Source organism: Thalassophryne amazonica, chromosome 1, assembly GCF_902500255.1.
Source record: "Thalassophryne amazonica chromosome 1, fThaAma1.1, whole genome shotgun sequence".
Taxonomy (NCBI): domain Eukaryota; kingdom Metazoa; phylum Chordata; class Actinopteri; order Batrachoidiformes; family Batrachoididae; genus Thalassophryne; species Thalassophryne amazonica.
The window spans coordinates 21,862,370-21,887,641 of record NC_047103.1 but is presented as its reverse complement, the minus strand read 5'-3'; the positions used below and the strand labels follow the sequence as shown (position 1 = coordinate 21,887,641).

The 25,272-nt window shown below is 39.1% G+C and overlaps 1 protein-coding gene and 1 long non-coding RNA gene across 5 annotated transcripts in view; one reads left to right on the top strand and one right to left on the bottom strand.

Moving 5' to 3' along the window:
* LOC117507142 (dnaJ homolog subfamily C member 13) overlaps positions 1-25,272 on the bottom strand; it is a 96,538-nt gene that overhangs the window by 34,304 nt on the left and 36,962 nt on the right. For 3 of the 4 annotated variants that reach the window (XM_034166960.1, XM_034166944.1, XM_034166934.1), the window contains 19 exons: positions 24,311-24,352; positions 24,027-24,227; positions 23,699-23,905; positions 21,647-21,742; positions 21,385-21,476; positions 17,406-17,572; positions 12,777-12,856; positions 12,527-12,696; positions 12,379-12,411; positions 11,139-11,238; positions 10,590-10,697; positions 10,345-10,500; positions 10,145-10,201; positions 9,941-10,062; positions 9,721-9,796; positions 9,535-9,630; positions 9,259-9,399; positions 1,095-1,112; positions 121-203 (listed from right to left, as the gene is read on the bottom strand). In XM_034166960.1, the coding sequence (XP_034022851.1) occupies positions 121-203; positions 1,095-1,112; positions 9,259-9,399; positions 9,535-9,630; positions 9,721-9,796; positions 9,941-10,062; positions 10,145-10,201; positions 10,345-10,500; positions 10,590-10,697; positions 11,139-11,238; positions 12,379-12,411; positions 12,527-12,696; positions 12,777-12,856; positions 17,406-17,572; positions 21,385-21,476; positions 21,647-21,742; positions 23,699-23,905; positions 24,027-24,227; positions 24,311-24,352 (2,045 nt within the window). The remainder of the gene's footprint in view (positions 1-120; positions 204-1,094; positions 1,113-9,258; positions 9,400-9,534; positions 9,631-9,720; positions 9,797-9,940; positions 10,063-10,144; positions 10,202-10,344; positions 10,501-10,589; positions 10,698-11,138; positions 11,239-12,378; positions 12,412-12,526; positions 12,697-12,776; positions 12,857-17,405; positions 17,573-21,384; positions 21,477-21,646; positions 21,743-23,698; positions 23,906-24,026; positions 24,228-24,310; positions 24,353-25,272) is intronic. The other variant, XM_034166952.1, reaches the window with a different exon arrangement.
* On the top strand, positions 26-25,116 carry LOC117507163. Its single transcript, XR_004559634.1, has 3 exons — positions 26-37; positions 4,934-4,944; positions 24,760-25,116. It is a non-coding gene; the product is annotated as an uncharacterized LOC117507163 (long non-coding RNA).

Below are 25,272 nucleotides of genomic sequence, written 5' to 3'. Positions count from 1 at the left end.
GGCTTAAAACACTGTTCCATGAAGCAAAATACAGTGTGTATTCTGAGTGTGACAAAAAGATTTTGTATTTCACATTTATCCAGTCAAAGTGTAGTCCAAGCACCTCATGCAGTACAATACCTGTAGTAGAAAAGCTCCCAATTGGCTTCAATCTTAATTCTCTGTCTTCTCTTTCGCAGGATGACGGGCTTTTGATTTGGGTTCTGAAATCCATCCAAAGGAAAATTAAATATAAATGAAAAAAATTGAGGACATGCTTGCTAAATCATAGTTTATCAATCGTCACCGTTTTGAATTTTTTTTTCCTTTCATACCTTTACAGCATGAGGATATTAGTTAAGTTAAAATAAAATTGTAAGTCAACATCTCAGACAAGAGAACCAGCAATATCAAACCACCAGTGGATTGAAAAAGAAAAAAAAAAAAAGACCAATAACAGTTTCAAAAGAGAAAACACTATTATAGCACCAACACACTGAATATGGACATAAAAGAGAAAACTGAAATGGGATCCCAAATTTGGGTGCATTTTGTAATTCATGTTGGGTAAAACAGGTCTCTACAGCGTGCAAACTGTAAAAATTCTGACCTGACTTCTCATAAAGCAGTTATACACAGGAAGTGGTTACTCAGGGTCTAAGCTCACTTGCAAAGACAAAATGTTACGTGACACAAAGCATGACCTTTATATGCCATGAAGTAAAATGGGAAATCTGATGCGGGGTTTAAGCAATTTAAAATGGACAAAGACAACTTTCCTGTATGCTAATTACATTTGGGCCATAAATGTGCTTACTATTTACTGATGACAAAAATCCTACAATAGAATAACAATCAATGTAGATTATGTTAAGACTGTGTAGCCCTGGAGATATACAAATATAAGAGAAACTCTGAATCTATTCTTTTTACATTTGAATGCACATCACGTTCATGGAAACTGTTCAGCTGACACTTTCCAAACCATCAGGACCTCTTGAACCATTTCCTAACTGAATTTAAAAGATGCACCCAACACATGACATGAATTCTAGGACAGTAAAATGCTTTGATCATGAGAAGGAATGCAGATTCCATTAGTCAGTGTTACTTACCAAGTTATTTCTGTCCTGCTATATTTTTTGACAACAGGGAAACCCAGACAAGGAAAGGGGAGGGCGGGCCAGAGAGAACAGAGAGATTATAGTGAATCAAACAAATCACAACAAGAGAGTTACAAATCACAACAAAAGATACTTAAATCAGACATTTTTAAATCCTTAAGATTCATTGAATGAATGCATATTTTAAAAAATATTCATTAGAGATGTAATGAAAAAGTTAAAATGTGATTTGGGCATATTCAGTGGGAGTAATTCTATCAAAACACACAATCTTAAAAAGAAAGATGGTGGCAGTGAGGCATTGATTTTTTAAAGTTTATTCATTTTAAAGTGTGTAGCTTTTAAATTTTATTTAGGCTAGACAATATAAAGACCCAAGAGCAGTGCACTAAGACTGAGTTACTGGTAAATACTTCAGATGAGATGCCACATCTGACATAGTTCAAAAACTAGAAGAGGCCTCAGCACAGTGCATCCCTCAGACAAGGCAGTCAAGCTGAGCTGCAAAACTAAATTCCAAATCCTTAATTCGGACCAGCTCTGTCTGCAATATGTGTGTCCACCAGATCTGGATCCTTGACTGAATCAAATCAAATCAATTTTATTTATATAGCGCCAAATCACAACAAACAGTTGCCCCAAGGCGCTTTATACTGTAAGGCAAAGCCAAACAATAATTACGGAAAAACCCCAACGGTCAAAACGACCCCCTGCGAGCAAGCACTTGGCGACAGTGGGAAGGAAAAACTCCCTTTTAACAGGAAGAAACCTCCAGCAGAACCAGGCTCAGGGAGGGGCAGTCTTCTGCTGGGACTGGTTGGGGCTGAGGGAGAGAACCAGGAAAAAGACATGCTGTGGAGGGGAGCAGAGATCAATCACTAATGATTAAATGCAGAGTGGTGCATACAGAGCAAAAAGAGAAAGAAACACTCAGTGCATCATGGGAACCCCCCAGCAGTCTAAGTCTATAGCAGCATAACTAAGGGATGGTTCAGGGTCACCTGATCCAGCCCTAACTATAAGCTTTAGCAAAAAGGAAGGTTTTAAGCCTAATCTTAAAAGTAGAGAGGGTGTCTGTCTCCCTGATGCGAATTGAGAGCTGGTTCCAGAGGAGAGGAGCCTGAAAGCTGAAGGCTATGCCTCCCATTCTACTCTTACAAACCCTAGGAACTACAAGTAAGCCTGCAGTCTGAGAGCATTGGGGTGATATAGTACTATGAGGTCCCTAAGATAAGATGGGACCTGATTAATCAAAACCTTATAAGTAAGAAGAAGAATTTTAAATTCTATTCTAGAATTAACAGGAAGCCAATGAAGTATGGGTGAAATATGCTCTCTCCTTCTAGTCCCCGTCAGTACTCTAGCTGCAGCATTTTGAATTAACTGAAGGCTTTTCAGGGAACCTTTAGGACAACCTGATAATAATGAATTACAATAGTCCAGCCTAGAGGAAATAAATGCATGAATTAGTTTTTCAGCATCACTCTGAGACAAGACCTTTCTAATTTTAGAGATACTGCGCAAATGCAAAAAAGCAGTCTTACATATTTGTTTAATATGCACATTGAATGACATATCCTGATCAAAAATGACTCCAAGATTTCTCACAGTATTACTAGAGGTCAGGGTAATGCCATCCAGAGTAAGGATCTGGTTAGACACCATGTTTGTAAGATTTGTGGGGCCAAGTACAATAACTTCAGTTTTATCTGAGTTTAAAAGCAGGAAATTAGAGGTCATCCATGTCTTTATGTCTGTAAGACAATCCTGCAGTTTAGCTAATTGGTGTGTGTCCTCTGACTTCATGGATAGATAAAGCTGGTTATCATCTGCGTAACAATGAAAATTTAAGCAATGCTGTCTAATAATACTGCCTAAGGGAAGCATGTATAAAGTGAATAAAATTGGTCCTAGCACAGAACCTTGTGGAACTCCATAATTAACCTTAGTCTGTGAAGAAGATTCCCCATTTACATGAACAAATTGTAATCTATTAGATAAATATGATTCAAACCACCACAGCGCAGTGCCTTTAATACTTATGGCATGCTCTAATCTCTGTAATAAAATTTTATGGTCAACAGTATCAAAAGCAGAACTAAGGTCTAACAGGACGAGCACAGAGATGAGTCCACTGTCTGAGGCCATAAGAAGATCATTTGTAACCTTCACTAATGCTGTTTCTGTACTATGATGAATTCTAAACCCTGACTGAAACTCTTCAAATAGACCATTCCTCTGCAGATGATCAGTTAGCTGTTTTACAACTACCCTTTCAAGAATTTTTGAGAGAAAAGGAAGGTTGGAGATTGGCCTATAATTAGCTAAGATAGCTGGGTCAAGTGATGGCTTTTTAAGTAATGGTTTAATTACTGCCACTTTAAAAGCCTGTGGTACATAGCCAATTAATAAAGATAGACTGATCATATTTAAGATCGAAGCATTAATTAATGGTAGGGCTTCCTTGAGCAGCCTGGTAGGAATGGGGTCTAATAGACATGTTGATGGTTTGGAGGAAGTAACTAATGAAAATAACTCAGACAGAACAATCGGAGAGAAAGAGTCTAACCAAATACCGGCATCACTGAAAAGAGCCAAAGAGAACGATATGTTTTTGGGATGGTTATGAGTAATTTTTTCTCTAATAGTTAACATTTTATTAGCAAAGAAAGTCATGAAGTTATTACTAGTTAAAGTTAAAGGAATACTCGGCTCAACAGAGCTCTGACTCTTTGTCAGCCTGACTACAGTGCTGAAAAGAAACCTGGGGTTGTTCTTATTTTCTTCAATTAGTGATGAGTATTAAGATGTCCTAGCTTTACAGAGGGCTTTTTTATAGAGCAACAGACTCTTTTTCCAGGCTAACTGAAGATCTTCTAAATTAGTGAGACGCCATTTCCTCTCCAACTTACGGGTTATCTGCTTTAAGCTGCGAGTTTGTGAGTTATACCACGGAGTCATGCACTTCTGATTTAAGGCTCTCTTTTTCAGAGGAGCTACAGCATCCAAAGTTGTCCTCAATGAGGATATAAAACTACTGACGAGATAATCTATCTCACTCACAGAGTTTAGGTAGCTACTCTGCCCTGTGTTGGTATATGGCACTGGAGAACATAAAGAAGGAATCATATCCTTAATCCTAGTTACAGCGCTTTCTGAAAGACTTCTACTGTAATGAAACTTATTCCCCACTGCTGGGTAGTCCATCAGAGTAAATGTAAATGTTATTAAGAAATGATCAGACAGAAGGGGGTTTTCAGGAAATACTCTTAAGTCTTCAATTTTCATACCATAAGTCAGAACAAGATCTAAGATATGATTAAAGTGGTGGATGGATTCATTTACATTTTGAGCAAAGCCAATCGAGTCTAACAATAGATTAAATGCAGTGTTGAGGCTGTCATTCTCAGCATTTGTGTGGATGTTAAAATCGCCCACTATAATTATCTTATCTGAGCTAAGCACTAAGTCAGACAAAAGGTCCGAAAATTCACAGAGAAACTCACAGTAACGAGCAGGTGGACGATAGATAACAACAAATAAAACTGGTTTTTGGGACTTCCAATTTGGATGGACAAGACTAAGAGTCAAGCTTTCAAATGAATTAAAGCTCTGTCTGGGTTTTTGATTCATTAATCACCTGGAGTGGAAGATTGCTGCTAATCCTCCGCCTCGGCCCGTGCTACGAGCGTTCTGGCAGTTAGTGTGACTCGGGGGTGTTGACTCATTTAAACTAACATTCATCCTGCTGTAACCAGGTTTCTGTAAGGCAGAATAAATCAATATGTTGATCAATTATTATATCATTTACTAACAGGGACTTAGAAGAGAGAGATCTAATGTTTAATAGACCACATTTAACTGTTTTAGTCTGTGGTGCAGTTGAAGGTGCTATATTATTTTTTCTTTTTGAATTTTTATGCTTAAATAGATTTTTACTGGTTATTGGTGTTCTGGGAGCAGGCACCATCTCTACGGGGATGGGGTAATGAGGGGATGGCAGGGGGAGAGAAGCTGCAGACAGGTGTGTAAGACTACAACTCTGCTTACTGGTCCCAACCCTGGATAGTCACGGTTTGGAGGATTTAAGAAAATTGGCCAGATTTCTAGAAATGAGAGCTGCTCCATCCAAAGTGGGATGGATGCCGTCTCTCCTAACAAGACCAGGTTTTCCCCAGAAGCTTTTCCAATTATCTATGAAGCCCACCTCATTTTATGGACACCACTCAGACAGCCAGCAATTCAGGGAGAACATGCGGCTAAACATGTCATAAAACATGAATCTGGACCTAAGAAACTGATGGACATAACCATTTCTTAGAAATAAATCAAAAAGACCTTACCTCAATGTTAATGCCCCCTCCCCCCCAAAAAAGCAAACAAAAACAAACCTTTGAGCCAGATTTGAACCAAACTTAATGGGTCTTTTTTCAGCCCATCCCCCACCTTATCCACCAATTTTAATTTAAATCAGTTCATTAGTTTTTGCATAATCCTACTAAAAACTAAGCAAACAAAAACCAAACAACTGACAACATAATCTCCTTGGCAGAGGTCATTATATAAAGATTGACTTAAAGGATTCATTCGGTTTTGCACTGTCAGAAAGTTTGACATTTCAAATATGTAACTAGGTTTGCATTTTGGGGCAAATATGACTTTTAGATTGAAACAACTTTATACACATCTTCAAGCATCAGTCCGATGTTACAATCAAGAGAGCAATGTCCACGTCAATCACTGATCAATAAGTGCACAATAGGGCTGCCACAAATGACTATTTTGATAGTCAACTAGTCAACGATTATTTTTGTGATTAGTTGACTAGTCGGATCATATGTAATTAAGGCCTGCAGCATTTTCCGAGAAATGTCAGGGGATGAAAACATGAACATTTCCAAATCAGTGACTATTTCTTAGACTTCATTTACAGCAATCATTCAGAAATACAAACAGTGTGGTACTTTATAGTAAATGTGTGTCAGGTAGGCAGTTCTCAAAAAATAATGTCCATGCTGGAAGGAGACAAGTGAGGGAAGCCACCAAGACACAACTCTGGAAGAATGTTTGGCTTCTGTGAGTGGAGAAACTGGAAATAGTGCAACATTTTTATTTTCATCTTCATTTTACATATAGTCCCAACTTTTTCTGATTTGTGGTTGTTTCTGCTGCATTTCTGAAATTACAGAACTGCTTTAAAGAAAAGTGTGAACATTTTATTGTGTTTTAAAAGATTGTGGAGCAAATGCAAACACCAAACTCCTATAAAGAAGGAAAAAATAAACAGATGTGCAGGAAAACTTTGATATAAACTCAACAGAACAATGCAGGCTGATTTCGCTCCCCATATTTTTTGTAGAAATAAACCAGAATAAAATAAGAGGTAACGCACTTTGAAATTAATAAAACATATAGCTGCAGCTTATAAATAACTTTGAAAAATAACAAAAATCAGCAGTTTGTATTTTTATTCTGACTCCAGTTCATTTAGTGTGATGAAGTCATTTTTAAAAGTCATTTTTCTTTCTCCTCATCAGTCATGTTTTGTGGTTGAACATTACATTAAGCTTAAGATTGAATAAATACATACCTAGGTAAATAACAGCTGTTAAAGTTCAGAGTTCTCACCTGCTTTTTGTGATCTGTGCCTCTGAACATCAGCTTCTCCACAGCAGGGTTTTATTTTTATCTCATGTAAGCGTAATTTTTGCTCAGTTCATTTATATATTCTTATTTTTTAAGGATGTTTTAAGGATATCTGACCTTTAATTTCATCTCATGATCTCATAAATTCAGTATACGACGCGCACATGGTGTGAACAGGACGGTGCCATCAGAGCCTCACGGGTAGAGAAAGTGGAAAGAAGTAAAGGCAGCTCCATGCTTTGGTTTTGTTGTGTGTTTTTTTTTTACATGTTCTCTCGGGTTAAAATCATCTCTTTCTGCTCCGCGCTCGCTGTCTCAAGTGCACTGATGGTTCTTCAGTCTGCAGCCAGTTGACTCCGCGCGCATGCACACACGCACACAGCTCTGTCGGTAAACTGCGCATCTTAAACAGCTTTCAACAAGACGGCAACTGTTTTAATCGGCCGTCTTTCCCAAAATTTGAACGTCCAAATGACGGCAGGACGGCTTGCTGCCAAAAACTATGAATAGAGAGAAAAACAAAGACTTAAATAAAATAAACGACTCGTCGACTAATAAATTAGTTGTCGACAGTTTCAATAGTCGACGTAGTCCTGACTAGGGATGGGTATTGATAAGGTTTTATCGATATTGATGCCATTATCGATCCCCTTATCGATACCTCGTGAATTTTGTACTAAAAGTAGGCTTTACAGGTTTTCTATGTATTTCCTTGAGTCTTAAAGTAAGTAAATATGAGATTAGTCACTGTATCCTTGATCTCTGGACATAAATAAAAATAAACAAAACTGTGATTTGCTTTGAAGTTATTCAGACTGAATTCTATCGTTCTATCTTGACTTGTCAGAGAGCCGCGCAACATTTGGAGCTGTGTGAACAGAACGGAGGACGATTCTCGTTTCTTTCTCGCAACGAGACAGGAGTCCCAGTTAGTAACTTTAATCCGCACAAAAGTGACTCACGACTCATATTCAGGGATGAAAGAGGTGAAAAAAAAAAGCTGAAACCCAAAATTACCCCCCAACACCACCTGCACAAAAATGTTTGAATTCTCGAAGCTCTGAAATGCAATCTGGGACTATTCCAGACGATAAACTGGAGTGAGTGCAGCATCCATTTAGGTGAGAAAAAAAAAATGCAAGTTTCCTTATTCAGATTCATTCCAGTTGAATTCTGCTCTTACAAGGCTGCAGCAGTTTTCTAGTTTGGCAGAAAGTTCTGGAGGAAATCACAAAAGAAATTAACAAACTGAAAATATGGTTTGTCCGAACAAACTGTCATTAAACTTAAATAAGACAGGGATGAAATGGAGGTGTAAGAGTCACTAGGTGTTCACAGGAAACATTTATTTCTGTATGTATTTATTTATTTCTGTATGTATTTATTTATTTGTTAGTTGCTATTATATATTTTTTCTGTTGTGTTTCTATTCAGGTTATTTTGGTCTCTTTCTCTAAAATTGTATATAATAATCATTAGATTATTAATATATAAGCAAAAATAAATTTAAGGAATATTACAATTTGAAAACAAATGCACCCGAACGTGATGACGGCTGCAATTGCTAAATGCTAACTTTTAACATTGAAAATGCCATAGACATGCTAAATTGTAATCTATTGACATCGCTCCCGTTTTTAAGTTATAAAATACATCCATCAACTGTTTCAGAAGACCATAACAGGTCGGTTTAACATAGAAAGGGTAAATAATACTCACTGACGTATGCTCTTTAGGGTTTTAGCGGGGGAAAATTAAGCGAAAGAAAGAAATAAACGAAGCAATCGACCGAAGCATTGCTTCAATCTGCGAACCACGCTTCGATTGGTTCAAGGTTCAAAGCAAAGCCGCGCTGCAGAAAACTTGATTAAGGACCCGCTGCAGGGTCTGTAATCAATGTAGAGAAATGATACACCCACCAAAACAACGGCCACTCTGAAGGACCGATAACAGAATCATTAAGCACAAAGCTTATTGATGTCGGTGGATCGAATCATTTCTTAACGATACCCGAAAGGAACCGGTTCTCGATACCCATCCCTAGTCGTGACTAGTCCACTAGTTGTGGCAGCCCTAGTGCACAAGCAGGACAAAAAAACAAACAAACAAAAAAAAAAATCCAACAACAAAAATCCTTGAATAAAACTAGGTTTGGGATGACTACTCAATAGTTGACACTAGTTAGTACCCAACTAGTTGGATAATGCAGGGTGCAGAACAAGCAGGAACCAGCAGCTATCACTCTTTTCACTTAAAAGCTGCTAATCAATATCTTGCATCTCTACCACAAGCACAGTTTCCTGACATTAATGCCATGACTAGTCAAGGTCCAACCCTAATTATCACAAGCCAGCACCACTCTCGATGCAGAGTAACAGCAGCATATGAATTCACGAAAATGCTCGGTGTCATCTTAAAAATACTTCAACAACAACAGCACCAGCAGGCAGAGAGATTAGAAAATCGGCCAGTGAGTGACCTGGTGAAGGGAAAGAAAAACAATCTTTACCTCTTTCTGCGCTATGCCCATCTTATCTCTCCAGTGCATGAGAACTAAATCAGCCTTCTCCTTGGCAAACTTCTCCACTTCTTTGGCTGCTTTGCCCGCTATCCGCTGCCATTCAGGCACCTTGTTGCGGTTTAGCTGGTCCTGTTAGTCGGAGGCGGTGGGTGGAGGAATTAAAAAAAAAAAAAATACTACAATTAAAAGAGAGCAATTTATTTTCTACCAAACATATTGTTTAATCTGCAAAAATTCACAGATGAAATGGGTGTGTTCAGATACCGTGGCAATTTTTAGGTTGTCACGAACGTGCATTCTGTCCACATCTTTCTCCGGGACAGGGTCAGAACTGTCGAGGTAGGCTAGCAGCCCTGTAGGCTAAGAGCAATTTACCATGAATGTACTATTGGATATGCATCAAATATTTGTTTATTCAGTAGTTTAAATCAAACTGAAATGGAACCTTACCAGAATCCGCTTCAGGAGGTTCATGGCAACTGGGTTCTCTGCCGTCCACAGTCCCACTAGGTGACGACTCAGCTGCCTAACAATCAGACATAAAAAGTGGCTGCTGAAATTGCTTTCTCCTAGTAAATGGTATAATAAAAATTAAGACTTTAAAGCCAACACTGGCTACAATACAACAATCAATTCCTAAAGATAACTAAATATTGTATTTTGCTTGAACCTGTTGGTGAGCATCCGCTGGTCCGCGCTGATCGTGAACAAAGAGGTGTGCAGATGACGTGGCAGAGCTCCTTCACTCAAAGCCAGTTCTTGCATCTTTGTGGCTATTTCCTTATCTCCCTCCTACAAAGGCACCCACAAGTGGTCTGGTTAACTTCTTAAAACATGCCATCTCAAACCATGCAATATTCTTTTCAACATTTACCTCAATAATGGCCTTCATCACGAGGCCTGCTCCTTTTACTATTGCCATGGAGGGGTGCTAGAAATGAGGACATGTTTCAATGCTCGAACATTAAATGAATAAATGAGAAAAGCTGTAGTAATATGCTGCATCGCAAAGCAAAATTATGGGAATGTGCTTTTATTTTTAATCCAGCCTTATGCTCCTCTTCAGAGCCCCACCTGGAAGAGTTTGAAGAGGGTGCGGCCATTGGAGGCCACCATTTCAAGCAGCATATCAAACTGCTGGCCCTCAGTGGTTTCACTGTAGGGGGCGCAGAGGGCAAAGGTTAAGAAGTCCAGCAAAGAACTGATGACCAAGGCGCCAGTCCCGTGGTCCTGGGGAAGGAAATGATGATAAATTTGGGGAACGTGGAAAGATGAAGTGGCTTTGTTAGCCCGAGTGTGCTCACAATAAAAACACATACCACATTAGTGATGAATTTCTCAAGAAGGTTTTCTAGGAACTTCTTAGAGGACAGCAAAGAGGCTTTGTTCAGCTGCTCCTGTCTTAGGTCATAATCATCATGCATTGGCTGATGGGAAAGATGAAAAAAAAAAAAAAGCATCTCAGTCAAAACAACTAAAAATTGTTAGAATCAGAATAACCTTTATTTGCCAAGTATCCTCAAAGAATACAAGGAATTTGACTCCAGTTTAAACTGTACTCTCTCTGCACAAGCAGGTGTAAATATACACTAAACAATTCACAATTAAAATAAAAAAAAAAAATCACAACACAAAAATGTGCAAATTAAAATGTTCAGTAAAAAATGTGTACAAAGGAAAAACAGACAGACTGAGGTTGTACATGAGGTATATGAATTAGTGACTTTTATGATAGGTATTGTGGTAGGTTAAATTATTCATCGGTGTATTTTCTCTAAAGTCAGATATGGATACAAGAAAAAGGCAGATCCGTTATACTGTTGGCATGTAAGTATTTGTTGAGTTCAGCATCTACATAAAACACTTACACACATAAGGGCACAAAGCATGTCGATAGCAGCATGTGTCACACCGTTATTATTCCTCTTTAAAGCTCTTACAGTCTTCACTCCCAACTTCTCCCTGAACCTGGAACACAGAAACATGATTTCAAAACAATTTCACATTACCAAACGGGGCTGTGTGTTGATAAAAATTAAGGTGTAGAGACTCAATATTGTTATGACAGACTGAAGTATTTTATATGTGAAATGAAAAGTACACGTTTGAAAAAGGGAATTTAAAATATTTTAATTCTAAATTAAAGTCCAAATGGAAACATTTCTTGGTGATTGGTTGTAATCACAATAAGATGATTATACAAATAACTACATTTAGACATTAATATCTCTTCACAACTTAAACTTCAATTTGAATAAACTTTTTCTTTGTGAAAATAAGATACCATGTGTTGGGTTACTTCAAACTATAAGGGCTGTGTTTCAGCATTTTAATTTCTGGTTGCCAAGACTTCAGTGGTATGTTAATTTAAAATGTGACATTTTAGAAAAAAGAGAAAATGTTTCAAAACTTTTGAGTGGTAGTGCACATATACTGGATTCAGCCGGTTGGAAAAGGTCTGGGGTTGGATGCCCAAAAATTCATTGCTTTAAAAATTATCCTTTTTTTCCCCTGTCTGCCACGTGTCTTCCCCCACAACCCACCCCGACCAAATACAAAAACATACCATCATTCTCCAAAATTTACTGAACAGCAAAACACAAACATAAATGCATATATTTATAGTAGTATGTTGAGACTAACATCAAACTACTCCAGCAATGAATTACTCAGGAGAACAGATTGTGGCTCATTTGTAAGTCCACGGGAACAGAGACTAAACGGTAAATACAGCTCCTCTCATACATCTCAGTAACCCACAACAACTATAAATAATTATAATACAACAGATTATCTCTTAATAAATATTTACTGCACAGAAATAATAAAAAAAAAAAATATATATATATATATATATATATATATAACATGCAAAGTAGACAGCTGGAGAGCAACGGAGGCACAAATATGAGCGGGTGAGATGGCGAGAGTGGAGGATAAGACAAATCAAAGTTGAACAAAGTGAAACTCTGTGACTGATGTGTCTCTCAGTGCTCGAGATGAAAGCAGAACACCGATGAAAGAAAAGCAGCTTCACTGACATGCAGCAAAGTCAAAGACAAGAAAGAGAAACAAAGGGCAGACTGAGATGTATGGATTCATATTTACGTTCCATCTGTGAGTCCAGACCATTGACCAGACCTTGGAATGACAGAGCATGCTTGTTACCAGCAGCTCATCAAAATATGATTAAAAAGGGAGTTTGGGGGGGGGGGGGGGGGGGGGGGGAGAGTAGAGTCTTGTAATGCAACCTTACTTAGGCAGCTGAGTGAAAGCCTGGAAACCAGCTTTAGAGGCCACCAGTCGTCGAATGGCCTGGAAATGGCTCTCCAGCTCAGCATTGAGAGTTGGCAGTTCAGCCTCCTGGGATAAAAGCGCCAGGATAGCGTTGTTTATGAGCTTCTCTTTGTTCTCAGAGAAAAGGCCCTGATAAAAGAAGAGCGAGAGAAACGAGTGTGAAACATGTTTGGGCAGAGGGATGTGCAAGAATCACTGAACATACTCACGTCTTGGGTTACCGCGTGCAGCACGCCGCTATAAGATATGTTGGCGTTAAATCTGAACACTGCATCAGCAAAGTTTCCATCTGAGTGAAAGAGGGGAAATGGAATAATGAAACAGGTCAAATTTGACTAAAAACTGTTTTTTTTTTTTGTTTTGTTGTTTTTTTTTTTGTTTTGTTTTGTTTTTTTTTTTTTTTTACACACACCATGAAGGCTCAAACACTTGTTTTTAACAACGAGCCAGCATTCATTGTGCACATTCTCCGATATACGAGGTCTGTTAGAAAAGTATCCGACCTTATTATTTTTTTAAAAACCATATAGATTTGAATCACGTGTGATTGCGTCAGACAAACTTGAACCCTCGTGCGCATGCGTGAGTTTTTCATGCCTGTCGGTTGCGTCATTCGCCTGTGAGCAGGCTTTGAGTGAGGTGTGGTCCACCCCTCTCGTCTATTTTTTATTGCGAAAAAATGTTTGAAGATTTGGAGCTTTGCTGCATCAATTTTTTTCCAGAAACTGTGAGAGACCTCCAGGTGGACAACGTTCGAAAAATTAATATGGCTTTCAGGGACGATTTTATGGGGATTAAACAGATTATGGGGTGTTACTGCCACTTTAAGGACGGCCCACAACTGCTGAGAGCGCGGCACGCTCCCAGCCCCCATCGACAGGCTGACACCCCGCTGGAACAACCAGATCATTTCCAACGTGAAAGCTTTGTTGATCCGGGACCTTGTCTGACTTTCACAAAAAGGCAGAAGATGTGGACATCAGCACTTTTTCCGGCACATTCCACCGTTACAGGAGTTTATTTTCATGCAAAGAAAAGCGGAGGGACGAGCCACGGCTCCGTTCATTACGCGGGACAAAACCACCTCAGTGTTGGTCTCTCAGGACAGCTTTCAGGTGGATTTCAGACAGATTCCGGTTGCTTTCCAGTCATGTGAATATCCGACTGTGATTGTGCATGAGCTGGACATGCCAGAACATGTCCCGTGAGGCTTCATCACGGCGTTGCTTTGCGCCGAGCGGCTGCATCGCGACACGCGGAACTCCTCCGCACGTCCGTCTTAATGTGCCGGAAAAAGTGCTGATGTCCACGTCTTTTCACAATTCCTGTGCTAGTCAGATGACATACTGGATCAAGACAGCGTCCAGTTTAAAAATGAACGGCACATTTCACTGTTACAGGAGTTTTTGTCATGGAAAGAGAAGCTGCTCCACCGCGCGTCACGGTGCAGCCGCGACGGCGCAAAGCAACGCCGTGATGAAGCCTCACGGGACATGTTCTGGCATGTCCAGCTCATGCACAATCACAATCGAAAGCTGTCCTGAGAGACCAACACCGAAGTGGTTTTGTGCCGCGCCATGAGCGGCACGGTGGCACGTCCCTCCGCTTTTCTTTCCATGAGAAAAAACTCCTGTAACGGTGGAATGTGCCAAAAAAGTGCTGATGTCCACATCTTCTGCCTTTTTGTGAAAGTCAGAAGAAGTCCCGGATCAACAAAGCTTTCACGTTGGAAACGATCTGGTTGTTCCAGCGGGGTGTCAGCCTGTCGATGGGGGCTGGGAGCGCGCCGCGCTCTCAGCAGTTGTGGGCCGTCCTTAAAGCGGCAGTAACACCCCGTAATCTGTTTAATCCCCATAAAATCGTCCCTGAAAGCCATATTAATTTTTCGAACGGTGTCCACCTGGAGGTCTCTCACAGTTTCTGGAAAAAAAATTGATGCAGCAAAGCTCCAAATCGTTCAGACATTTATTCGCAATAGAAAATAGACGAGAGGGGTGGACCACACCTCACTCAAAGCCTGCTCACAGGCGAATGACGCAACCGACAGGCATGAAAAAACTCACGCATGTGCACGAGGGTTCAAGCTTGTCTGACGCAATCACACGTGATTCAAATCCATATGGTTTTAAAAAAAATAATAAGGTCGGATACTTTTCTAACAGACCTCGTAGTTACAATGTTGGCAAGCGACAAAACTTGGGGACAGCATAATCATTGGAAAATATTTTTCTGGAACAATATTAACAGCCAGAGAGCAGAAAGTTTTGATGACTAACTGCTTTTGTAAAATAATTACCATGCGTGGCAGGTATGAAAAGCATCTGTCTGACCTCTGAAGGCTAATCTTTCATCTTCATGCAAGTTACCGAGGGAAAAATATGAACTTAAACAACAACAAAAAAAGACATACACACAGACGTGCACACATACACATGTATACACACGTATATACAGTGCCCTCTAAAAGTATTGGGCGCCTTAGTATTTCACACATTTTAATTTGTTTATGCCATTTAAAATACAAAGTAAATCAGGCTTCTCAATACAAAAAAATTTCTATAATTATATTCTTTAAACTCTAACTTAAAGCAAATCTCTATAACTTGCTATAAAGTAAATAAAAATATAAAAGCCAAGATGATGGGTTCCATTAAGTAATGGAATGCTTTGGTATAACACCTGGAAATCAGTTTTATTTAGGGCCGGGTACAGAACTTCGGTTCTTTTGTGGCACCGACTGAAATGCTTCGGTACTACAGAGTATCGAAACATGCCTCGTCTTTCGGTACCCAGGTTAATCACGTGCAAGAAGAGTGGCCCGCAGCCACCCTCCTCTCAGCATCCAAGTCCGCCTGTGTATGTTAGAGCACGAGCAGCCTGATTCAAAATCTCCACCACCAGACTCCGCTTCAACTGCAACTTAATACGTGCATCGTTTTGAAGCTTGAAGCAATGAAGCACTGTTCCAACCCGCTGCTTCAGTTCTTTGCTTCACTGCCTTTCAGAAGTGGCAAATCTGCTTCTTAATTCCTCTCAGAGCCATTAAAATATGTCAACTGTGAGTCACTTTTGTGCAGATTAAAGTCACTAACTGGGTCTCCTGACTTGTTGCGAGAAAGAAACGCTCCGTTCAGACAGCTCCAAACGCTGCGCGGCTCTCTGCCGAGCAAGTCACGTTAGAAATATAGAATCCAGCCAGAATTAATAACTCCAAAGGAAATCGGCATTTAAATCAAATGACACCTCTTTCCAAATGTTGTAATACAAACAAACTGCAATCGATCAAAAGTTTTTTTCCTCCCAAAATGAGACGTTCTGCGCTGACGTGCAGCTGAGCTCAGCTCAGATTCTATGGCAAGACATTCATGCCAAAATGTATGAAAGGAAATGCTTTTGACAAAAACTACAGAGTGTTTTCAAGTGTTCTTTTGCACTGGAAATTATTTGTTACTTATTTTTTATGTAAGAAAACTGATTGGAGTGGAAAATTACCAAAGCTGAAAAATACAACTCAAGATTTGTACTATGTGTAATGTAATTTTCTTTTTGTAAGAACTGAGCTTATAAAATTGGTATCGAAAAAATTTTGTTCAGGAATCGGCATAGAAGTGAAGGTATCGAAATTGGTACCGGTATCAAAAATTTTTTGATTGATACCCAGCCCTAGTTTTATTGCCAGTATTCTTCACAAAAGTCAGGGGATGGACACATGAACATTTCCAAGTCACTGAATGTGTCTTGGACTTTATTTACATCAATTATAAAGAAATACAAACAATATGGCACAATATGGTAAATCTGTATGTAGTAGACTAGGGGTTTTCAAAGTGTGGGAGAGTGAGCCCCCCACCCTGAGAGCAAATGAATAGCTGCTGCCGACACACACAATTTCTTCGTGTTTCTTTTTATTCTTTTACAAATCGTAAACACATTTTAAATGATTTGTGTGTTTTTAAGGAACTGTCTATGCATTTACAAATTTTACAGCCTTGTAAACATTTTAAACACATTTTTAAAGAACTTTCTATTCTTCTATTTTTACCTTTTGTCATATTTTAAAGATCATTTTTTAAAAACATTTAAGCATCTCTGTTTTTAAATGTCTTTGGCATAACTAAAATCTTAAATAATATTAATTCAACTTTTATACATATTTAGTCTCACCTCTTGTTTAGTGTGAGCAATGAGTCCGGCTCTTTGACGCACACAGACGGCTGATGCGGGGATGCACTGTGGAGAGGAGCAAACGAAGATCGTCCTCTACTTCTTTTTTTGGTTTCCCCAAACTCTGTCTTCTCACTGGTAGATTTACACTCTAAAATTTTATTCATTTTGCTCCTGGCATGTTAGCTAACAATGTTTTCTTTTACCTTTTCCCCCTTCTTTTTTTGGTAGACTGTTTTTTTTTTTGTTTTTTTTTACACCCCCCCCCAAAGAACTCTGGTGCCACCTGGGGGTGGGTGCCTCACAGTTTGAAAAACACTGGAGTAGACAGTTCTCAAAAACGGTAACTGTGCAAGAAGGAGACGGGTGAGGAAAGCCACCAAGACACCTGGACAACCCAAAAGAAGTTACAGGGTTTTCTGGCGGTGATTAGTGTGCACATTGGCATAGTGCACATTTTAACCAACTTCATTGTGTCTTTTAGCCTAGGATTGTGCCTCGCCTCAACGATATCCAGTGGTACCACTCCATTTCATCCGTAATCTTTCAGAAAACTTACTGAAACGAACAAACTGAGCACAAAGTATGTTCCCACGGCTCTGTCTGTATCCATATTTAACGATGAGCATAAATGAGCCTGAAATCTCACCACAACGCTAATAGCTTTAACTTACTAGGTGGCGCTGCCAGGAATTTGAGATGCAGACTCTCCACTTCCTCATCCACAGGCATGCTCATCAAGCCCCATCGTTGACCTCGCTGTGTTGGAGCCATCTTAACACACACGTCCCTGTTGCCTGATGCACGAACTCCATCGAGAAGGCTGGCTAACAAAGAGTCCCTACACAAACGTACACAGTTATGAAGACCAGAAAATGGAGATCTCTCTTTCACACACAAGAAAATTACTCCAGATAGGGTGCATCCATAAAGTAGTCACAGCGCTTCACTTTTTCCATTTTGTTACGTTTACAGCCTTATTCCAAAATGGATGAAATTACGTTTTTCAAAATTCAACACGGAATACCCTTATTATGACTATGTAAAAAAGGTTTTTTGATATTTTTGCAAAATTATTAAAATAAAAAAAAAACAAAGAAATCACATGTACATGAGGATTCACATGAAGCTCAAAATTGACTGTTTGCACTGATCATCTTCGAGATGTTTCTACAGTTTAACTGAAGTCCACCTGAGGTAAATTCAGATGATTGGACATGATTTGGAAAGGCACACACCTGTCTACATACAAGGTCCCACAATTGACACGCTCCTCATCCAACCTGATGGAGCTTAAGAGGTGCTACAAAGAGGAATGGGCAAAACTGTCCAAGCTTGTGGCATCATATTCAAGAAGACTTGAGGCTGTAATTGCTGCCAAAGGTGCATCAACAAAGTATTGAGCAAAGGGTGTGAAAATTTATGTACATGTAAATTAAGTATTTCTTTTAATAAATTAGCAAAAAAAAAAAAACCTTTTCATGTTGTCATTATGGGGTGTTGTGAGTAGAATGTTGAGGGAAAAATGAATTTACTCCATTTAGAAATAAGGCTATTGGGCCTTTCACACTGAATCTGTCAGGCCAATGCGTCAACGGATCGGGATCCGTCAAATCCGTCGGATGACGTCAGACGCGTCGCTTTGGAAGCCGTAAAAAAAAAAAAAGGAAAAAAAAAGTGGGGGGCAGAGATTGCCACGTCACACTCTGGCTGTTTCCACAATCTGAAAAACTTCAGCAATCGCCATCTTGAATTTGGGTGGCCTGAACCACAAAAAAAGCTTTAAAAAACAGCAGTAGAATGATTCTCCCATCACCCTGCTGGAAGAAGCTTTTTTTTTCAGCTACTTTTCGGAGTGACGCCGACCAAGGAGGAGGATGGATGAGGAGGACCGACGATCGAACCGCGACAGCGGACCAAACCGCACGGAGAAGCCGGCCTTGAGGCATCATCACTGGGCAGACCGAGGCAGGCAGTCGGGGTGATGGAGCAGACCCACTCAGTCCGAAATCTTCCACTTTTTGGATATATGCGAAGTCCCAGTTTGCCCAACGGAGTTTAGTTCTGCAGCTTTATCGAGGTGAGAATAATGTAAAAATAAAACGTGACATTTACTTAACTGCTTTGAAGGTTTAATGATCGGCTAACGTTAGCGTAGCCTTTTAGCACAGTTGATCTGAGGGAACACTAATTTCTAAATGGTTCAGTCTTTTTATTTTTACCAAATAAAGGTACAGCTTTTTTCAGACACCACAAAAGCTCAACTTTAAATAACTTATTTTTTTGGGCGTTTTTTCCATCTTTTTTTTTTTTCCCATTATATATATATATATATATATATATATATATATATATATATATATATATATATATATATATATATATATATATATATATATATATATATATATATATATATATATATATATAAACTGTTTAGTGTTTCTTTATATTTAAAGAAATATTTTTATTTGTCCCAATCAGGAACATTTGCTGTGCAGACAACCAAACTTCCATTGATGAGCTGAACACCACAAAGTCCAGTCGAAAGAAAACATCTCTGCTTTTCAGCAACACCACCAGAGTTCAAACCTGCAGAAGAGACCTTCATCTGGTCCAGAGAATCCAGCAGAACATCACCTGCTTCTAAATAAAGGCTCTTTGAACAGCAACTATTTTATTATTTTTTAAAAAGCTGCTTCATTTTATATTTTAACAATAAATGAACAGATCATTAAAAATGTCCAAAAAATCAAAGTCAAAAGACATTTGCACAGGTAGAAGCTCTCCACTTATTGTGCTCAAATTCATATTTTAGAAATGACTCTGTCCTGATAGCAACATTAAAGGCAATTACATATTTTGGCGAAATTACAAGTTGAAATGACTCTCATCATGAGGTTTGTCACAGAAATCCTACTTTACAATCACACTGCAGTCATTGTTATATTATTTCCTGTTGCATTTATAATAAACAGTATTTATTTACAGTGTCTGTTTTTCTGTTTAAAATGAGATATAAATAATCTACCAGAATTTTAAAAAATGTACAAATTTCCATGTTATTTTGTCTAAAAATAAATGTCTGAGGTTCCTTATGTTAAACAAGAAATGAAATAATCTGAAATAACAGGTGGTTTTAATTTACAGACGAAAGGTTTCTAAAGAACCATTTATTGATTTATTTAGCTATTTTAATTACAAGTGTTCTAAACTGTTTTTTGACAGTAATCAGAAATAATGAGGTAACAACAAAAAACATTTCGAAGGATTTTTCTTCAGAAAACTGCTCCATAAATGAGCAGTCCTGTGACACGTTTCTGTTTTGCACGGATCAATGGTTTCCACCGATTCATTTTGTAGAGATCAGTGGTTTCCCCTTCCAAGATGGTGGCCAATGCGGTTTCTGCCACCCGTCTTCCGTGTTTTGGCCCGACGCGTCGTTCCTATTGGACAACGCAAAGGTACGTCAAAGCTCAGCAGGTCGGAAGTTGGATTGGCTTGAACTTTGACACCGTCAGCCTGCTGACAAGCGGCAATGCGCGCTCCCGTTAGATGCGTCGGTTTAGCTCGGCTTTTGACGCGACGCATCTGAAACGCATCGCATCTCATTGAAAACAATGCTTTTTAGACCGATTTTTGACGGATCTGACAGATTCAGTGTGAAAGGCCCTTATAACAAAATGTGAAAAAAGTGAAGCGCTGTGGATACTTTCCCGATGCACTGTAAGCATAATTTGAATAGTACAGAAAGAAAAATAAAGTAACCTGTTGTACCTAAAATCCCTACACACCAAACTGCTCTACAGCCTTTGATTTTGTAACATTTCATCATATTTCTTCCTCAGGAGTTTCTGTGTTAGATTTTGCTGTAGTATCTGTTAATGCTGTTGTAAACAGTCCAACAGCCATGGGACAATGTGTTTTGGACATTCAGTGCTTTGAAATGACTTTTAGTGTTGGGTATACTTGTCGTTAACGTCAGCACTGATGTCAGCTTATCCCCTTTCAGGGAGGTGATGGTCTAGTGGTTTACACGTTGGACCAGAGGATCCTCAGTTCAAATCCCAGGCTGACCGGAAAATCACTAAGGGCCCTTCAGCAAGGTCCTTAATCCCCTAGTTGCTCCCGGTGTGTACTGAGTACCTTATATGGCAGCATCCTCACATCGGGGTGAATATGAGGCATTATTTGTAATGCGCTTTGAGTGTCTTATGCAGATGGAAAAGCACTATATAAATGCAGCCCATTTTATCCCCACCTGTACCCCAATGCATTAGTCATCTAATGTGACAGAGGTTATCCTTTGACAGTACAATTCTTGTGTTCTGGGTGCAACTGGTAATGCAGTGAAATGCTTTTACTGTCAAGCGCAGTCAGAGATATGAATTTACAGTTCGTCCTGACAAAGCAATGGCAGCAGGGGGACGGACCATAACTATGTCAATAATGTTCATACAAACACCTAATATATTCAAGACAAGCACAGAACTGAGGAAACGGTCAAATTCCATGCAGCTCTTTCCAGAAATTTATGCAACAGTTTGTCATATGATCCAGGTGTACAGAAACCTTTACAATACCCCCTTTTCCCACTCCAAGGAGCCAGATCAAAACTTCTACAAAAACAATTCAAGTGTCAGCTGTGTGTACCTTTCAGTCGAAGAGAACTTTCTGATCTGGCCTCTGATAAATTCAACTGTAAACACCTGAGGGTTGTCTACATCACAGATGAGAGCAAATACCTGAAGGGAGATGAGGGAGAGAAAACGCTTTACTCAAATCACACATTATTTCACTCGAGCTGTTCATTTTCTGTGTTGCAACTGAAATATTATAAATGAAAGAACTTCTCCCTCTTGTATGAAGTTAAAGCACGAAAAACTCACGTCAGATTTTCGGACTGAGTGCCTACCTCCCCAAAAGGTTTGATGGTTACTATGTTGTACGAAGCTGGATCTCTCTCCACTAGGCACGTCTCCGTCAAGGCTAGGATACGTTTAACAGGCTCCTTAGAGAGAGACAGAAGACCAAGATCAGTCATAATACAGGAAAGGAGCTTCAACTAAGAAATATAGATGTAGATACGTAAACAATGTACAGTACATGCTGGTGAATTAAACATTAAGCATTTCATTATCATCTACATATGTAGCACCGTACAGTGTCATTTGCATCAAGTGTTTCGAAAAGCTATCTGCCCATTTTCCACAAAGAAACGATATTCATGAACACACCAACTTTGGAATGTAATCATTTTCAGTAAAATAATACACCATTAAAGAAAACAAGTATTATTTGTTCAACCAAGATGGGGGGGGGGGGTATAAAAAAAAAACTAAATCCTGGGTTTTAATTTGGGCTGCTTTCCTTTATGTTCCCAAGTTTCTTATATTTTTGTGCAATACAATGTAGAGCTGCAAGTGGGACCATGACCTTTAAGAGACATCACCTAAAAACGATCTGAATTACGGAGACGGAAAATTTTGATTTGGGTGTCGTGCTTGAATCTTATTATTCTAATTTTTTTTTTCTTTTCTTTTTAAAGCTCCCTGCCCTTAAAGCTGTACGGCCTTTGGTTTTTGCTTTTTTTTAGATTCATCCAAGTCCTACAAACAATTTTCTTTACCACCACTATAATTTTATTCCTTACAGTTTAAATAAGTGATTTGGAATATTATATTGCCAATATGATCAAAATTCATACAGTCTGAAATTAATTTAGAATTCTGACCCCTAATGGGATAAAATTCAAGCAATCTGATGCTTACATTTGGCAGCGATGTCACATATCATGTAGGGAGTTTCCCCAAGCTGTACAAGGATGCTGGGAAGGAAATTTAAACAGATTTCACAAATGACAGACATGGAGAGCTAAATGTGGTAGACCTGCCAATGTGACTGAAAGCGCAAGAAAAAAAAAAGCTGAGGAAGAGCTAAAGTGGAGGAGGCAGCTGATAAACATAAGTAATCAGAGTATGCACATCAAAGGCTCAGGAGAGGATTGCTGTGCAGAGGGCGAAGAAGCTCTCTACACACCGGGAGCAACTTGAGGATTAAGGACCTTGCCCAAGGGCCCTTAGCTATTTTCTGGTCTGGCTGGGTTTTCAAAAGAGGATCCTCTGGTCTGAAGCCCAACACTTAACCACTAGACCATTACCTCCCCAAAATGCTTAATGTCTACACCTGCAATACAATGCTAATCTGAGTTGAAATGCCTGAAATTGTGTGAGTTGTGTTGACCAGCTGATCGTTGCCAGCAAAATGACCGGAAGTGGGTCAGGTCACAGGTGATGTCAAAACCTCACACGTGCACACGCGTTCATCCTGCAGTTCATTTGCACAATGGCGAAGAAGGAAGAGAAAATATTCGACACTGAATTTCCCCCAGATAAATATGTTCTCTTCATTAAAATGAGCTGTAATTTTGCAACATGTTACAAAAATAAACCTAAAATATAATGCGTGGATTTAGGTAGAAACTAAATTGTCAGTTCTGTTAAATTTGCAAGGCCCTACAGCTTTAAAAAAAAAAAAAAAAAAAAAAAAAAAAAAAAAAAAAAAACACCACCACCACCACATTGGTTCTACACTCAGGTGCTTAAATGCAGCTGAACCAAAACTTTTAATTATGATTATGATTAATATTATTAATTGAATGACATGAATTAAGTCGAAGGCAAAGTCACCAACTTGGAAATGTTCATGCATTCATGCTATGAGTTGTGGCTGTAAAAGTGACGATTTAGCTATATGACAGTAGCACATTTTGTTTATCATGTTGTAGAGATTTATTTTCATTTTGAGTTTAAGGAGTTTTAAAGAGTATATATTTAGGAATTTTAACATAAAGAATTACTTTTTTATTTGATAAAAAAAAAATTGTAAAACTAAAGGGAGAACAAACATTGGTCACAACAGCAATAAGTAGAACAAAGAAAAATAAAAAGAAGCATTCGGTTCTTACAGGGTGGCGAGGAGAGATTTTCTGAACCACAAATTCAGCCAGAGAAGTGATACTCTCATCGGAACTGTACTTCCCCAACCTGTCTGTCACAAATCCCTCAAAGGTCAGCGCCTCCTTCCTCACTCGCAGCGTAATGCCGATGAAGTTCCCAGCGTGCTCTATGGAGCTACGGATGATTTCATCCCGGTGCTCTGAGGCAAAGAGATGCTGTGAAAGAAGAACAGTAGAAGTGGGAAAACAAAAAAGGAATTTTTAGACCAAAAAAAATAACAAAAACACTATGGCAAGGAAACACAAATCTGCACAAACAAATTGTGTGGGAGCATACCAGCCTGCTGAAGCCACCATAAACAATGCAGAAACCTCCCTGATAATCCGAGACCTCGACAAAACCTTCTATGTTGCGATAGTCGTAAGAACACACCATCCGGTTAGTATGAGGGTCAATCTGGTCAATGCCTCCTGGTGTCACCTCTAAGCTCACAGGCTTCCGTGTGTCACTCCAGTGGTGCTTGTAGCAGTTGTAACGCTGTTTGACATGTTGTCAGACTTTAGTTATATATCCTCACCGCAACGAGTGAAAAAGTAATCTTCAGAGATTGTAGTACTTACCCTGCCAGTTATCTTTCCTTCTGAAAACTCTGTTCTGAATCTCTGCAAAAAATAAGGGGGGGGGGGGTAGATCTGTCATTGCAATTATTTAAACAGAAATAAATAAATGGAGAAAGAAGAAGAAAGAAAGTGAAGAAGGAGGAAGAAGCAGCTGCAGCAGCATTTATTCACCACAAAATAAATTGTATAGCCTGCTCTCTGGGGAAATACAAATGTCCAGTGATGTTTCAAAACTCAATCATGCTGTAACAAAATAAAAATTACAACAGTGAGGTGTGAGATTTGCATTAAGTTATTTTGCTGCATTTTTATGTTTGCCAAACCCTCATTTACCTTCAACACTAAATACGGACACGGGCTGAGCCTGCTGTCTGTATTTGTGCATGTTTTTTGAAAGCTCATCAACACAGATGAAACTGAGCAGTACCACCGGAAACTGAGGGCAATAGCTGCTAATATGAGCAACAGGTTGGTCGTCGAGTCCCAGAGCAGCCTGTACTCAAGGTTCTGGAAATGGAGCAACAGCTCCACCTGGTGGACTTTTACCATCAATGCAGGTACAATTGAATTTTGCCAAGAGCTCCAGTAGACAATAGTTCAAACAAGACAAAGCCCAAGGTAAAAAGACATAGACATTTAACAAAATTGCAGACGTTTTTGAAGAGAGGTTATGCAAGCTGCTCAAAAATTATTTTAGTATTTAATGGCCTCACAGGCCATCAGTTTGGACTCTTCTACAGTAGATACATTATGATCTCTTTAACCATCACCATATTTGATTTCAACAGAAACCTTAGAGTTTGTACAGTGCCCTCTAGAGGGTGTACTGCTGAACATTACTGCCAACACAAAAGCATTTATGAAAGTACTTAAGGCAAGCAGTGATTGTTGCTTCTATTTCAACACACACAGAGGTGCGTGACCAGAAATGAGCCTTAATTCATGGCTTGAAAGCATGAATA